Source organism: Vanessa atalanta, chromosome 25 (assembly GCF_905147765.1).
Source record: "Vanessa atalanta chromosome 25, ilVanAtal1.2, whole genome shotgun sequence".
Classification (NCBI taxonomy): domain Eukaryota; kingdom Metazoa; phylum Arthropoda; class Insecta; order Lepidoptera; family Nymphalidae; genus Vanessa; species Vanessa atalanta.
In genome coordinates, this window is record NC_061895.1 from 1437598 (window position 1) to 1455460 (window position 17863).

Consider the following 17863-nt stretch of genomic DNA (forward strand, 5'->3'; position numbering starts at 1 on the left):
ACTGTTTATACAATAGTATACATAAGTAAACAGACAGGAAAAATGTAGTGGATGGATCTGGATGGTCGTTATATCAGTCCATAAATATTAGTACTGTAACAGATACTAAACATTTCTGATATGGCATATATTACGCTATACTATACTGTATACAAAAATACTAAGTATTGCTGTTTGGCGGTAGAACGTCTGATAAGGGAGAAGTACCTACCTAAGTTTGGACATAAAGATCTACCTCTAAGTACACATTTCGAAAATTGAATACATAAAAGCCGTTACCTCTTTTTCTTTTACAATTTCTTCGTCCATGTCCTCAGCATCACCTAAGTTATCTACAGCGATAGCCAAGAACACGTTCAGTAAAATGTCTGAATGTATAAATTAAGGAATAATCTAAGAAAAAAATCTCATAGATTAATGACGAGATCTATAGACCTTTTCACACATAAAGATAACCGACATGTTACGTTATTATGGCATGCATTAGCCTGTGTAAGTGGCGCACGTACATATATGATATCTAATTGTAGGGAAACTGACTAAAAGAGAAGACGGCAAAAAACACACAAATTATATCATATTTGTTATTTAACGAATCGGTGCGCCTTCGTGAGTGAATAGATAAATAAGGAGTGGTTTGACAGTAAGTAGACACAATTATTAGGGAATTGACTCTGAATTTATTCTAAAATTAAATAAACAAAAAATGTTCCATATCACTGCTTAAAAGTTTGAGAGTTCTTTTGCCAATGTACAAGACTCAAAGGACATCCGTAAATATATCACATAGATACTTTACACGATACCAATGTCCACCATAAGTTTATCATGATGTTCTAAACATATATATTTATTGTTTTATTTAATTCCAAATTAATTAACTATACATAAGAAAATAAGTCGTTTATTTTTTGAAAACTCAACGACTTTTCAATTTCTTCCAAAGGATACAGTTACCACATATGAATATAACGATGAAGTACAAAGACGCAAGCATTCCAGGAGTACCAACACCACCATACGCATTAATTCCGTGATACATCACGACGTTCCAATCCTCACCGGTTAGAATCTGGATAAAAAATAAAATAAAATAAACAGCAGAGATTGGAGTGAACAAGTAATTTACAACTATCATGAATACTTACTTGAAACATAGTCAGAACAGCCTGCCAGAAGGAATCAAAGTTATGCCTCTCCTTTTCAGCCTCGGGGGCATAATCAAAGCGTCCTCCAAAAACTTGCATTCCCAGGAGTGCGAAAATCATGATGAAAAGAAACAGCAATAGCAGAAGTGAGAAGATGGACTGTATGGAGTTGAGAAGAGACCCCACTAGGTTAGAGAGAGAGCGCCAATATCTGATAAAAATAACAAAAATATTTATAAATATTTGTACGATATTTCTTAAAATATTATAACTTTTTCTTTCAGTAATCATCAAACCAAAAATCTATAGTACTTTATAAATTATATTTATATATTTTGTAGCTGTCTTGTAAAATGTTGATAACTGATTCAGACCTTACAGTGATACGCCATTTTGATACGTGTATCCTATAACTTTTATAATTATTATAGTCATTGTCGCAAATCACATGCTGATATTTCACGTATTCTGCGATGAGTTTCGAGTTTGTTTTTACAGAATACCTTCATGAATTCTACATGAACTGGTAAGATAAAAGTGAAGTTACTGTTAGAATAGCTCAAGTAAGTAATAAGTCCGATGTTTGATTAATAATAATAGCAACGCTATTAATTGCTGACAATACTCACTTGGTGACCTTGAACACTCGCAAAAGACGAACACATCGCAACACAGATATGCCGAGTTGTGGGATGGCACCCTGAGCGGTTAGCGCCAGCTCCACGATCGAACATACCATGACAAAGCAATCGAACCGATTGAAAAGAGACACGAAGTAACCCTGACGAACAAAATAATAACCACATTATTAATAGACATTTGAGGCTTGGAATTTGATTATTATTTTTTTATATTTACTCAATGTAACAAACACTGCTAAGTTTTCCCAGAAAAACGTCGTAAGGAAATGTGCAAGCGTTGAATAAAATTCTGTCACTGATATCAAAAAAAGATTCTTTCTACATTCCCTTGCTGTTGCTTTTTACTTTACATTGTATATTTTCCTGCATTGAGCAAATATGAAAATAAATTTATACGATTTCAACTTACTTGAAAGCCTAATGCGTACATCTTGACTAGCATTTCTAGTGTGAATAAGACAACGAAAAGATAATTTGCATAGTTCTGAAAGTAGTCAAGCCAAATGGGTTGCCTGTAAATATACACGTTGTAATTATAGTTCATGTAAAAATCTGATATAAACATCCCATTGTCCACATTCAAACTTACCGGTGATGTTCTGTTGCTAGAACTAAAGTGTTCAGAAAAACCAATACGATAATGGCCCAATAAAATGTTTGGGATTTGACAGCTTTCCTACAGGCTCTGCGCATGCGACGGTTTACCTGAAAAAATATATTGAAAAGCAATCATGATTGAATTCCTTTTTCAATTTTATTATATTGCTTGCTTTGAACATTGCTTACAAAAAAGTCTATTTTAAATTTAGAATATGTGTCGATAATAGGTATTTTTATATTTAATCAAACGAATCATAACAGCCAAATCCCCTTAAGTTGGTTTATGTGATATTGTTAATCATTAATCACTACGCTGAGCATAGACAGATACATTTATGATTCTTTGTTTATATTTAAGGTTTGATAGTAAGAATATAAAAAACGCTACGCTTTTGAAACAGTATATTACTTACTTTGTCAAATCTTCTGTAATATACTTTACAAGTTGTGCTTTGAATAGCATCACCGTTTGCATTAATATTGCTTTGGGAACCGTCGTTACTTCTGCGTTCCTTTTTATTACCTAAAATGTTATTGAACCATATTTAGAAAAAGAATATTTTTTCATCAACGGTACGTGGTCGCTTTTCGACTACTTAGAATTTTGGTTTCTCTAAAGAGAAGAGTAAATTTGACAATAAGAAACCGATACTAAAAGTCTTTTTACCTTGGGAATCATGATCATCTTCCTTCTTTCCTTGATCATTTTCTAGATCTAACTCTTCAGCCACAGTTATCCAATTGAGATAACCTTTTAAATCTTCTTCAAACTGTTGTCTTTCCCTCGATTTCTGGAAGTCACCTCGATTTTTGGCCTTTTCTCTTTCTTTGGAAAATTCTCTGAAATATTTAAATTTGTACTCTAGAACAATATCTTTAACTTGAAGATAATTATTATATAGATAAGTATTGTGATATTTACTTACCCAGATAACACACCGAGAATGAGGTTCATAACGAAGAAATTACCAAAAATAACCAAGGACACAAAATATATCCAGACCCAAGTGTTGCCTTTTACATTTGCTATCTAAAATTGAAAACAAACAATTATAATATGTAGCCCAACTAATATGTACTGATATTATAAATGCGAAAATTACTCTGTCTGTGTCAGTTGCTCTTTCACAGCCAAACGACTGAACCTAATTGGATGAAATTTTGTATGAAACAAACTTGAGCATCAAGAAAGGACATACTTTTTTATACCTAACATCTGACAACCGATCCACCAAGTTGTACTATTTGTTCAGAAATATCTAACTACGGTTAATAATCCTTGCGATTTCACCAGTCTGTGCACGTGAGTCGTAAAGTGAGGTTGTATAGTAAGTTCTGTAACTCTCTGTATGTAACTCTCTCAAAAATGCTATCTATTGCAAATAAAAATCAAAATTTTGTATATACATTTGAACAAATAAAATTTAGATAGAGGTATTAATGTCAATATTTCTCTTACTCCAAATATAGCAGTTCCTTATCTAGATAATTTTATTGATATTACAATTATTATAAACAGTAATTTCAACGAAGACCTATTTGTTCGTAAAGAAATATAAATAGTAAAGAAAATACTTACAGCATACATAATGTCTGTCCAACCCTCTAAGGTGATACATTGGAACACAGTCAGCATGGAGTAACCAATGTTGTCGAAGTTTGTAATCCCCGAGTTCGGGCCTTCCCAGTAACCCTGGCAAATCTGATCATCCGGACACTGATAGCCGATATCTTCATAACGTGAGCAAGCAGTTGGGTTGTCGACCGTTATATCTAAATAAATCGACATTTCGATAGTATATTTTACTTTTAATAAAATAAAACAATACAAAGCATTATTTCTCTAGTCTGCTTCCTTAGAGCGCCTCCGCGGGAGATTTGTAAATTAAGCATTTCGTCAAAATGTTAGAAGCGACAAAGAACGAGTAAAAGAGAAAGAAAACAATAAAATAACAGTTGACTATGATAATTTTATTAGATTTTGACTAAATTTCGGTAACAGCGCTTAATAAAAATTCCCAATCTGCAAACAACTGACTGATCTAATAAAATATGCAAGATAACGTAAGCATTTATGAATTAACTGCAGTTAAAAAAGCGCACGAAGTACACAAAATACATCACGAAGTACAGGCTAACATAACTATTTGTAAAATTTCTGAAATATGCTCCATTTAAGGGTCTAAGTTGGGTTATAATTAAAAAATACATTAAAATACTTACTGGTACCCTTAAAAAAACAAGTATCGTGAAGGACGCCAGAGAAAAGCTCCAACCCAATGATGGCGTAAATAATGATAACAAATAACACAAGGAATGCAATATGGAACAAAGGCACCATAGCTTTGAGGATAGAGTTCAATACGATTTGAAGACCTGAAACCAATTCAAACGTAAATAAGTTTTTAAGACACTAATTATTAATTGGTAATGCCTTTCTGAGCAATCACCTGTATGGTCAAATCATGTGTTGATGTCAATTTTAAATAACGATGACGAGTTTCATGTTCGTGTTCGTAGAAGAACATCGTGAGGAAACCTGCATATGGTTAAATTTTACTACGATTGTATTCACTAACAGTCATTGTTTAACCGCAAACATTCTTCCAGAGGAGTAGAATTTTGTTCTTTTACCGAGAGATTTACATATATTTTACTTGTGTCATTCTCTTCTTGATAATTAGGTTAGTATCAGAAATTTTAAATTATACAAACTTGGTACTCCGGAAACCAATCGCAGAGGTCGAAGAACTCTGAACGCTCTTAAAGCTTTCACATCGAAGAGATCTTTTGATATATATTGAAGAATTTGACTTGCTATTCTGTAAAGACGAACGGGTTATATTATTTAAAAAAATCTCTTTGCCCGGGCCTTTCCTCAACGGTAGCTTATAGCTACCCTACCTATAACTCTATCAATGAGTTTTGACCCATTGGATCAGGGTCTAATTGAACGAGTGGTGGGCCCAGTCCTTCATTCGCTTGCCGAATAATACCGAAAATACAATGGACTAGATAAATAATAGATGGCGTTAGTAGGCTATTCAATTTTGTATTATGAAATACCTTAACAGCAAATTTAAATAAATAAATCCCATAAAAAATTGAAGATAGTATTAATGTTCTACATGATCCTTCGAGTCGGATAGAAATGAGTAAGAAAGTCAGCCACGGTGCGGATGGCGGATCGACATTTTTAACGCAAGATCAGGATACTATAGAAGCTGCGAAGAGGAACCACTCTAATGAAGCTAAACTGAATGTGTACCAAACACGAAAGGCAGAAAGCGAGGAAGAAAGAAAAGAGACACAAAAGCGAGTTTAGTTTAAAAATGAATATTGTTATAAAAAACATTATAAATAGTTTTTATAGCCCGTTTAAGTGGGACATACCGCGCTCTCAATCTTTCCCTTAATCCAATTGACCCATTCAAAGAAAGAGAATGAATCTTTTTAGCAATAAAACAAATATATATAAGTAAAAATTAATTAATGTTCGTTTTTCCTCTAAAAGTTTCTAAGCCATTGATTCGATTGTGACAAAAATTTGAGAATTATTCTGTGTACGTGGGGTTGTATACCTGTTTTGAATAAGATAAATATTCTGAATATTCAAAAAGATCTAACTTTATATATTTTTAATTTGTGCTCAGATTGAAAAATATAAACATGTACACTCACCCAATTGTAACGATTGTAAAATCGAGACTGTTCCATGTGTTTCTCAAATAAGCGCCGGGATGAAACAGGAACCCGTAAGCGATGATCTTCATAACACACTCCCCCGTAAATATAGCCATGAAGATCCATTCAACTTTTTCCTAAAATAGAAATAAATTACCAATCTTCAATTAAACGCCTTCTTATTGGAACAGTTCCCGCTGCTTCCACAAATGGAAACGCGGGGTTCCTCGTGATAATTTCTTTCAAAATGGAACACAAAATGTATTATAAAAACACGAAGGATGCTATATTTGAACCGGTGATCTTCGGTTAAGAACTTCGTGTCCTGATCACTGGCCCATACCGCCTTTATTTCTTATTGGTATGTCTTAACTTAGAGTTTCCTTTAATGAAGCTAATATGCTTTTTATATCGTTGATATTATGAGCTTAGCTTTAGCTAGCTGCTTGTCTAGACTTTGATGAAATAGGATTTTTGTTAACTTTTCGATCCCAGAGCCACCTAACGGTTCTAATCTAAGCTTTCCACCGACCAAAAGAAGTACAAATAAAAATTTCATCGAAAATTTAGGAGAAGTAACAGACACACAGTACAGAAATTTTATATGCATAAATATTAGACAGGAAAAGTTCACAGTAAACATCTGATTGCTTCAATACGATAATAAAAAATAATTAGGATATTTTTTAATATCGTGTTGAAGCACACGTGGAATTATTTTGTTTTTTTTTTTATAAAATGATTGAACTTCTGATTCTGTTAAAAATGATGTAAACGAAGTCAGTTATCGAAAGCCTGTCTAAATTCTAAGGTATCCGTCGGTGCAGGGAGACATTTTGTATATAATGAACATATATGTATTTATCGGATTAAATCCTTTTTGGAACGCCTTCTTTTCCATATATATATGGGAAATAAGGAGTTGATAATTTACTGTTAGACATATAATATACTTACCATTAAGGAGTGACTTTTTCAGCCTCATTAAAAATACTTATTAACCGCATCCAAATTACAATAAAATAATAAACATTGTAAAATAAGATTTGGCGTGAAGTTGTCTACTTCGAGAGACTTGACACTTAATTGGCGGCTTAGCGAGAAACTTAATCGAGTGTTATCACGTCACCTTGAGTGCGTGCATTATAAAAGAATCTCATATTTTTTCATAACGTACCAAAAGAAGTATATCTTGAAAGACTCGTAATATGATAACAGTATTCATTTCTTATTTAAATAGTCTTACTTGGTACCACTTAGGGTACAAGGGAATTGTGTTACTTCGATACAAGAGATTTCTTACCAATATTTGATTAGTATTGTTTGTGTCCCCCGAGGGATAGGGGGTGAAGACGGCTAGTGCGATACAGTTTGCGAAGATCGTCGTCAATATCATATACTCGAAGGGTCTGATAGTATAATATAGGAAAAAAATTTTAACATACAACTTTGATACATAAAATTTAAATAATTTTTCACTCGTGGAGTTTAATTAAAAAAAATCAGTATGCTTTCCCAGGATTCTTTATTCAAATGAATAGGTATCACGATCTGTCTGTGATAGAATTACTAATATAATAAATTAACAATAACATACATTGAATACTTCTAATACCGTCAACATCTACCCGCAAACGCCAGTCTCGTGAACAAGACATTCGTAGATAATGTCGAAATATCGAGCTCCAACAAATAAAAATAAAAAACATGGTAAATATCCCGTTTTAAATACTGTTAGTAATAAAACTAACCATGTTAATTTAAAATATTATTAATTCTTTTATTGATTATATATAACACATATAAGAAAAGTTAATATTCAACTTTTTTATTGTTTTTTTTTTTATAAATTTACTTTTCTTATTTATTTTACTTTAAGGTAGTTAAGACAAGCATTTATCAAAAGACTAAAGTGAAATGTTTCATAAATTAACCAAAATGTACATCCGTAATAAAAAAAGGTTAAGTTTTATTATGTTTACCTTTTAAAAATATAGTATATTTAAAATGTACCATTTTATATTGACACCTTGCATACCCGGTTTGCCCATAGATCCAGATCTATTAAAATGGTAACAACACAACTATTCATAGTTACGACATTATTAGCTAAATACATTAAATTTTAAAAGGATACTTCCATTCTACAATATCGTAACACAGCTTTCGTAAAGGGTTTTTCAGGCCCAGACACAATAAACTCCGCTTTGGTTTCTCAGGCTGAGGCTTCCCTCTTGGCCTCGCTTGCTTACGGGGCTGTGGTTGTGCAGCTGGTTGTCCTGTATCTGGCGCTTCGGTTTCAGGTGTCGTTGCCCCCGCTGTTTGTGTTTGATCTGCCATTTTTACCTAAAAAAAATAAACTCGTGAAATAGGAATGTAGTGTAGTGTAGACTTATAATACAAAATCCTTTTAAAATCTCTACATAGGAATAATATAAAACAAACTGCCTGCCGTCTGAATTAGGCGACAGATTTAAATGAGATTTTCATCAAGGAAAAGCCGAGAATTTCAAATATCCTTGCCAAAAAACAAGAATATCCGCATGAAACCGAGACAGTTAGCTAGTTTATAAGCTGATCCGACAGACTGTACTGTACTGTAAATGATTCATGTTATCCAAAAATCCCATCCATTTACCGGTTTTAAAATCAACTTTATCAAATATTGCCCAAAACATATTTCTTCACGATAATTTAAAAAAAACTTTTAGGTATAACGTGTAGTCTTGCATATATATAATGCAATATGTCGATAATTTCACTGTATTATCTAATTAGATTGAGATTTCTGGCAATTGATGAGCCAATTCCTACATTAATTTCTAATGCATTAATTAAATGCTGCTATTCTTGCTATCGTTCCACGAGATCATGATTTATAATGTTTTAGCTGAGTTAAAATGGTTCAGTAGACAGAATACATGGATATTAAAAAAAAAAATTGTATTCGAAACTCGGCTGAGCATCACTAGTGTTGTGCCTAATTTATTACTTTTATGGCTATGCACCGCCAAACTTAGGAGCTGAGATGTTATGTCCCTTGTGCCCTTAGTTACACTGGCTCACCTACCCTCCAAACTGGAATACAACAATACTAAATATTGTTGCTTGACAGTAGAATAGTGGATGGTACCTACTCAGCCGGGTTTGCACTATTACCACAAAGTAATCCTCATCCTAAGGAAACTATATAATAATAATAATGAACTTTTATTTCGGGACTAGCCGATATAATGTTAGTAGACAATGTTTTCTTAAAAATCTAGTATTATTATAATTACAAAAATTAACAACAAAACAATTACATCTTCACTTTACAAATTTTAAAATAATAATACTTATCACATATATGTCGGATGAAATAAGGTAGATTATAGAATTATCCACCAATCCGCAAAGTTGCCACGTGGTGGCTTATGCTCGAAACTTTCTCAAAGGGGGAGAAAGCCTTAGCCAAGTAGTGAGACATCTACAGGCTGTGATTTTGCTTTTAGTTGAGAGACCATCAGACTAAAAATCCATCCAATGCTATACCTTTGACAATAAACATGAGCTCAGATAGAAGTTCCTACGATGCCTTAATGTTTTAATATAATAATTAGTGATTCGTGGTAACCCTGTCTGAGTACTACAATTAAATGCACGAAGCCCTAGTACTACGGTCTTGTATAAATTCCTTGATATATATAATAATAGAAAAACCTTCACGTTTAAACGTAAGTGACATAAACATGTCGTTAAATAATACACCAGCGCGTAAATGTTTCAGAAATAATAAGATTTGTAAGTTTACGATCTCCGAAACGATAAAGATTCTTATTATGAATTCAGATATAAACGATATTTATATCGGCAGTTGAAAGGAAAAGACGCTGAAGCGCCAAAATGGTACTAATGGAAAATGAGATTTAAAATAACACCTTTAATCCTCACTTCCTTTAAGTATCATTTTGGCGCTTAAGATTTTCTTCCATTTCAGTGATGATGTATTTGAATAATTTATGTTGTTCCGACGTCTTGCAGTTTGTTTTATACTTTTTGTGTTATTAATACCTGTGATCGAAACTTGCCATTTTATATGAATTTTACCGATTTTTTCGTAGGTCTAACTAAAACATACAGTTGTAATTATATCAAAATAATGAGCAACGCCATCTGGTGTGATGCAAAGCACATCTTTGGAAAGACGCTCAAATTATACAATTTCCAAAAAAACCAAATTCTTCTTTTTTTTCTGATTATCGTCCCATTTCTATCATTCCCTTTCTTTCGAAAGTACTTAATATTTCCTTTCCTTTATTATTTATTTAGAAATATTCTTCTGAATCCTTTACAAATCTGACGAACGACTACTGCTTTGATCAAGGTTTCTGATGATATTAGGCTAGGAATGGAGATTTAGGTAATGCCTTCAACACCGTGGACTTTGATTGCTGTCCTCGGTTCTTTTAACATATCTTCACTAGTAATTATTGACTGTTTTCATTTTTAACATGTGTGGGCATCGGCAGCGTGTTGAAGTTCACTGTTCTTTCTCTAACAGGTCTCTTATAACTGCTGGCGAGCCGCAGGGTGGCGTGTGCCCTCTCTTGTTTTCAATATTTATTAATGAGAGGGGATAGACCCTCTCATATTACATCTCTTTACCTCTTGTATGCAAATGATCTTCAAATCTACTTATTAAGTAAAATTTCGGATTAAGCCGTAACTACTTATTCAGTGAATGACAATTTAGATAAAATTGCTAAATGGTCAAAATCTTTTGGATTTGCGATCCCTACAAAAAGACAAGTTTTAATCATTGGGAGTTCTAAATTAATATCGCGCATTTCTCTTAGTGATTTACCAATTATTCGCCTGAACGGTGTCGACATACCGTTTAGTACAAATATTAAAAATTTAGGGGTTATTTTTGATCAACATTTATCGTGGGAACCGCAGATAAGTAGCCTAAACCAAAAAATGTTTTCTGCTGTAGAATTGTAAGTGTCATTGCAACGCGAGTCGTTATGTTTTGACAGGCGATTCGAATGCGATGGTTGCTTGCAAACCCATTTGCTCTTAATCGAGATGAATTATTGTAATCCTTTGATATTATTGCGGTGTACGATTATTGAATCAATTAATACAGTGATTATATGATATTTAATACGTTTTTTTTTTTTGTGAATTCCATTGCACGCCCACATTGTCTTCCAAATGTCGGATCAATCCCCGAACTCAACTGTTCGGCATCCTGCTCCTCCGACATATATATTTATATATGAATTCAATCATATTTAATCAACCGCTAATATGTAATTTACCTGGAGGAAAACAGTAACTACTGTATTTAGAATCTACATTGACACAGGACATCAAACACATACTCTTCTCTGGACTTTGCAGTCGGTTAAATCTTAAACGTAGATATCGTAGTATATTTTGAATGACACGTGAAATCTTACAAAGTGATCGATGACTTTGTATGTGTGTGTAGCGCAATGAACCTTTGTAATATGTGTGTAGGTGTGTTTCGTTAACAATAATATTTACATACGAACTATTTCAATGGACACGATGGATGTATTAAAGAAGATAAAAGTGATTACTTTGTTGTTCGAAATTTGAATTATTTCCTTGTAAGCAGCGACTTTATAAAAAAATCTTTACTTAAGTATTATAAAAAAAAAAAAATCTTGTCCAGAAGATGTGTTCCACACACACTTAAATAGAAGTATATTTTTCATGCACATTACACACATATAAAAGCTAGTTTTTTTTTTTTTTAATTAAAGGCAGACATAAATTAAAAGTTAAATTAATTTAAATAACAAAAATAGTATTGTACGTATTTATACGAAACTATCTGAATATCTGCATAGGATATTCTTTATTATATACAAAAATAGAAACATGGCATATCTGTTTGTCTGGCTGATCACCGTAAAAGCTTATTGATTTATTATAACAAATTATTTTTTATAAAACACACTATTGAGATCAAATAAAAACAAAATCACAAACCAATCAGGTCTTCCAAATAAGTAAAACATAATTAGTTACACAGCAGATTGTTAGGACAGTAATAACTTAAATGATAAATAAAAAACAAATAAAAAAAAATTCATGCAATAACAAAATTAATTATTAAATTTATTTACAGAGTTTATAAAAAAAGTTAATGATGTTTGAGTTCGTAATTAATTTTGAATTATATTTCTATTAACGACATAAGAAATACGTGTAAATTAGGATCATTATTTTTATTTTATGGCGACTTTTTTATATTTTTTATAAATCGCCACTAAACAGCGCTGTAGGACTAACATCCAATCAAACGCTTGGAAAATTGGTACCAATATAAACGTCGTAGGAATGTGGACGAATCAAATCATTGCGAATGATTCTAAAAATAGCTCGGACGACTGTGAAAACCTCCCTGAGATTCCAATTATCCGGACCTTCGCAATCATCCTGGGATATTCGCAACAATCCGATTTGTACGATTATCCAAAGACTTATTTACAACGAATGCTGAGTTTTCTAACTCTACATATAAACGGCAAGGATTTTTATAATTCGTGACGTGTGTTTTGTGAAACTCTTTACATTGAAATGATTACTACAACTGTATTAACACACTGTCTGTCGTGGAGCGTCTTTCTTTGATGTGGTTGAACTTTGGGATCAACAGTACTAACTTGTAGTGGTTATGATATGTTACAAAAATAAACCTTAACTTAATCGTAACTGAGGGCAGAGTTCGGCCCTGCTTGCCTTAAGTAAGCGGGGGCCAAAACAATTCAATGTTAAATACTCAATACGTTTATTTGCCATCTATAGGGTAAATTTTTGTGGGTAGTTAATAGTCCAGGTGATTATTATATGCCTTGCTAGGCTCTGACAAGTACAAAAAACCAGATGAGATTGCCTGGAAATTTAGAATAATTTGGTGGGCTTTGTGCAAACCCGTCTGGGTAGGTAAAGGCCTTGCAACTCATAAGGTATTCTACCATCAAACAGTAATGTTTATTGTTGTGATCCGGTTTGAAGGGTAAATGAGCCACAGGGAACATAACATCTTAGTTACCAAGGTTGGTGGTGCATTGATGATGTAAGGAATGGTTAATATTTGATACAGCGCCATTGTCCCAGGGGCGATGGTAAGTACCATCAAGTGGCTCATTTGCTCGTCCACCTACCAATATCATAAGAAAAATTTGATAAGAAACTAACAATTGAAAACTGATGATACTGTTACCGACTTTAAATATTTAGTATACAATACTTTTTTTTAGCATTAGCAGCCCGTAAATGTCCCACTGCTGGGATCAAGTCCTCTTCTCCCTTTGAGGAGAAGGTTTGGAGCATAATCCACCATGCTGCTCCAATGCGGGTTGGCGGAATACACATGTGGCACAATTTCGTTGAAATTAGACACATGCAGTTTTCCTCGCGATGTTTTCCTTCACCGCCGAGCACGAGATGAATTATAAACACAAATTAAGCACATGAAAATTCAGTGGTGCCTGCCTGGGTTTGAACCCGAAGTCATCGGTTAAGATGAACGCGTTCTAACCACTGGGCCATCTCGGCTCTTTTTGTTTTATAGTTATGTTAAGTTAGGCTAGTATATCACACGGCGTCCTGCTGTTTAAGTAGCTCACCCAACGGGGGATGAAAATGCGTCAGGTTTAAAAGCCTATCGTGGTTACTGATATTTTATTGTTTCTTAATAAAAATGAATACTTTTTAACGTCTTTAATATAGCTACATTTTTTTTTTACCTTTTTAATATATCTATAACATTAGAAGCGATTGGTTTTGAAACGGTTGCGGTTTGAATTGCGAATCAAAAAGTTATCACTTTATATTTATTCTAAGCTATTTAAAAATAAATAATATATATTGTACATAAATATGTTCATGATTTGACTATATGTATTTATAATGTGAGAAAATCAGCAAGGGTAGACAAATAAATTGTAGAAGGGTTAAAGCTTTTAAAAGCACTGTGTGAATAGATTAGTTCGCTTGGAGCTTTGATGGCGAAAGTAATTTTATGGTAACATTATAAAGGTTAATGTATTAACTTAAAATGCATTAATGTTTAAATGTAATTTGTAAAAATAATTATACTGTATGATGTGTGTTCTGTTTTATTTTATTATAAAAAAAAATAGTTAAACGTTAACACAATAAATTAAATTACCTTAAAAAAACAATGATAAGGACTGTAGGTCTTATTTTTTTATGCCATCGGTCATTTGATTTTGTTTTTCCCACTATAATCTGTGTATCGAATCGATGTTGATTTTAATTCAAAGGTGAAATGAAGCGTTCGTCAACGTTTGTAAGTAAATTATTAATTCTGTAACTTATTTTGATATATTATATCCTTTATTTAGTTAGTTGTAAGAACTACAACGTAACTTAATACCTATTACTTTGATACCACTTAGTTCTTTAACTAACATGACTGTATTTATAACAGTTGAAAAAGAGTAACTACTTAGGTTTTTGCCTGTTCTTCTCGGTAGAATCTACATTCCGAACCGATGGTAGCTTCACTTAATATAGTTTGTTAAATGACGATTCAAAAGTGCTTGTAATAGCCTACTTGAATAAAGTATATTTTGATTTTTGATTTCTTAATTGGATGCGTGTAATACATTGTATTAATCTTTTGCTGATGGTCAAATAAATGAAAATCAAAAGTTCAAATATTCCTTATTTAAGTAGGCTCATAAAAGCACTTTTTAATCATCACCTTGCAGAGTTGAAATCAATTTTCTACCATCGATTCGGAATTAATTCTTAAGAGAAAAACCGACAAAAAACTCAGTATTTACTCATTTCCACCATTCAAAAATCTACAAACACTAAATCCACGCTTTTATCATTAGTATATTCTGTATTGAGTTATATGCCTTATTTATCAACGTTTCTTTGACATGAGAATTTTTTTTAAATGGGTCTTGTTAATAAGTATTCATTAGCCTTAAATTATCATTAATCCTGTAATAAGTTGATTTAAATTAAGTAGTCACTTGAAAATATATAAATAATTTGTGTCAAAAAATCGTTTTGAGGTTTATTTTAAGCGAAAATATCAAAAGAAAGCTAAGTGTGTATTGACAGTGTGGAAAAAATCAGTACATTAATGTCTATCAACACGTAATCGAGCAGCGTTTTGTAATTGGTTCCACGTTTCCTTTTCCCGTTTAACAGGAAATCAACAGTGGGATGTTTACAGCGTATCAGTGTTTTTAATTAATTAAAACCGTTATTAGAATCAAAAGTTATCTGGGCTTAGTAATATCCATTCATCCATTAGTAATATACATCCAATTTAATGCTTAGACTATTTACTACTTGAGAAAAGTTATAAAAATTCAAAGGTTTAAGAATTTATGTAGACACTTGTATACCTCATTGATTTAACTTTAAGTCCTCACCTGAAGGTCGTCTATGAGGGCAATAATGCCTTTTTATATACGTCTGTAAAATTTATCTCACTGTATTATTTTTACTATGTGTAATAAATCAGGTTTGTTATTCAAATGCAACTTCTACCCGCATTTGATTGGGAGAGTTTGTAAAACTATGTCTTCTGTACGTTTAACAATGTTTATTGTAATGTTCACATGTAAGGTCGATTTACAAGTTACATTAAATAGATATTATATTTTAATATCAGCTCGCTGTGCACACACACCGTCTTCACCGCGCGCCATTTTCTATATTTTTTTCCCGCGCTTTCCGCGATGTGTGTCACTCGAGATGACCGATACATAAATACACAGATAATGTATATTCATATGAAATATAAATATAATACTAATTATGTTATTACAGATCTGTGTACACTACATTTATGAAAAAATCCATAGTGATCGATTGAGTAGTTAGTACGTGAAACATAACAAATAAACAAATAATAATCAAACATACTTTCGTATTTATAATATTAGCAAGAATGCTCAATGATATTTTTATTAATTTAGATATTTGAAGAAACTGTTTTTTTTTTTAATAAGACAAAGAATACAGGCAAAGACGTGCGTCTCAAGCATTCACTGTGTAATAATTAAATACACGTACCAATAGAGTTAATCTCTTTATGGTGTTTGCTGTCAGCACTTAATAGAGGGACGCCATAAAATGCCCCTTTTCAAAGCTATTAACTATTAATTAGGACAGTTAAGGGTAACAGTTGAAAACGATGATGTATTTTGTGGAAAATCACCCGAAAACTGCTTTCAGACGCGCGTTATGTTTAAGACGGGATTGGTTATTCTTAATAAATAATTAATCTTAATTGTGTTTCGAATGACACGTCAATAAATAAATTTGAAAATTTATTAAATTATAGTCTCACTCTGAAAAGTACTGCAATGCTGGCCCGTGAATTCGGAAATGAAAATTTTCAAAAAAAAAAACTCAAAAAAAAGTTAAAAATACTTATTAAACATAATGTTTACAACAATATTTTCAATCTTACGTAGTTGTTAAGACTACAACAAAACACGTTCTTTATAGTATAAGTAGACGGCCATGCAAATGGGCGACGTGATGGTAAGTGGTCACCACCGCCCATAGATATTGTCATAGTACGAACTAATAACTGTTCCTTACATCGCCGATGCGCTACTAGCCTTGGGAACTAAGATGTCCAAGACATTCGCCTAGTTACACTGGCTCACATACTCTTAAAATTAAAACACAAACATGCTAAGTTTTACTGTTTGACGGTAGAATATATAATGACCGGGTTGTACCTACCCAGACGGGCTTGTACGAAGCCAGCCATGTATGATATTTACTATGCACTCGCAAAAATGTAAAATTTTATATATTTTTTTTTATTTAAAAATATTATTATTTAAAAATTTGTAAATATTTATTATTGTAATGAATTGTAAAGTAAAGATGTTATTGTTTTGTTGTTAAATTGTGTAATTGTACTAATACTAGATTTTAAAGAAAACATTGTCTTACTAACGCTATATGGGCTAGTCCCGAAATAAACGGCGTTTTTAATGAAGGGGAAGTTCTTATTGGAAATAGTGTTGTATTGTCAAGAATCGTTTTATATGACAGAGCTATTACAAAACGAATAAGGCATTCATAAGACTATTTACGCTCGTTTTTTATTTAAAATGAACCTATATAAAGTTTACAAACTAAGTCTTCTAAAGTAATCCAACTGAACTAACCTAATTTAAATGTCATTGCAAACTTTCCCGACTAGTGGAATACTTTGTGATTTATTTCATATTTTTTTATTTATATGATATTATTATAATACTTATATGCGTATATTTATCTAATTATTTATTATTGTGTTGTTTTAGGTTATGGTTTTACAAAGAGTCTACACCCATAACGCTTTCAAAATTAAATTCCTCGACCGTACCGTTCAATCTCCGCCGTGTTTTCTCCATTGCACGTGACATTGGCGAAATAATCTGTGCCCTCTTGGCACAAATATAGCCACAATTGATTTGGTTGGGAACAACTCTACATTTATGTATCAATAGTGTATCTAATATGTCTTTATATCTATGAGCTTTTATATATGCCGGCCACTGAAGATATGAAGTGTAAACACTTCAGCTATAGAAAGCTCAAAGCTACTTGCATTGATTCAAATGTTTAATTAAGATCGTTCTGTATTATTGAGCTTTCCTTTAGTTCAGTGACACGTATTATATTAAATTATCTATGTAGAAAGCATAATAGTAGAGATGAGATGGACCAGTGATTAGAGTAAATCAGTGCATCTTAACCGATTATCGCGGGTTC

At 32.4% G+C, this 17863-nt stretch overlaps 1 protein-coding gene across 3 annotated transcripts in view; it reads right to left on the reverse strand.

Annotated features, from left to right (window-relative positions):
* LOC125073672 (muscle calcium channel subunit alpha-1-like) overlaps positions 1–17863 on the reverse strand; it is a 60802-nt gene that overhangs the window by 19017 nt on the left and 23922 nt on the right. For all 3 annotated transcript variants that reach the window (XR_007120058.1, XM_047684614.1, XM_047684613.1), the window contains exons 2-16: positions 8211–8419; positions 7377–7482; positions 6071–6210; positions 5105–5211; positions 4613–4765; positions 3969–4162; positions 3316–3419; positions 3057–3229; positions 2803–2912; positions 2379–2494; positions 2199–2301; positions 1778–1929; positions 1149–1359; positions 952–1072; positions 280–368 (exon numbers count right to left, since the gene is read on the reverse strand). Coding sequence is in view for 2 of the 3 variants with exons in the window: in XM_047684614.1 (XP_047540570.1) it covers positions 280–368; positions 952–1072; positions 1149–1359; positions 1778–1929; positions 2199–2301; positions 2379–2494; positions 2803–2912; positions 3057–3229; positions 3316–3419; positions 3969–4162; positions 4613–4765; positions 5105–5211; positions 6071–6210; positions 7377–7482; positions 8211–8413 (2082 nt within the window). In the remaining variant the exon portion in view is untranslated. The remainder of the gene's footprint in view (positions 1–279; positions 369–951; positions 1073–1148; positions 1360–1777; positions 1930–2198; positions 2302–2378; positions 2495–2802; positions 2913–3056; positions 3230–3315; positions 3420–3968; positions 4163–4612; positions 4766–5104; positions 5212–6070; positions 6211–7376; positions 7483–8210; positions 8420–17863) is intronic.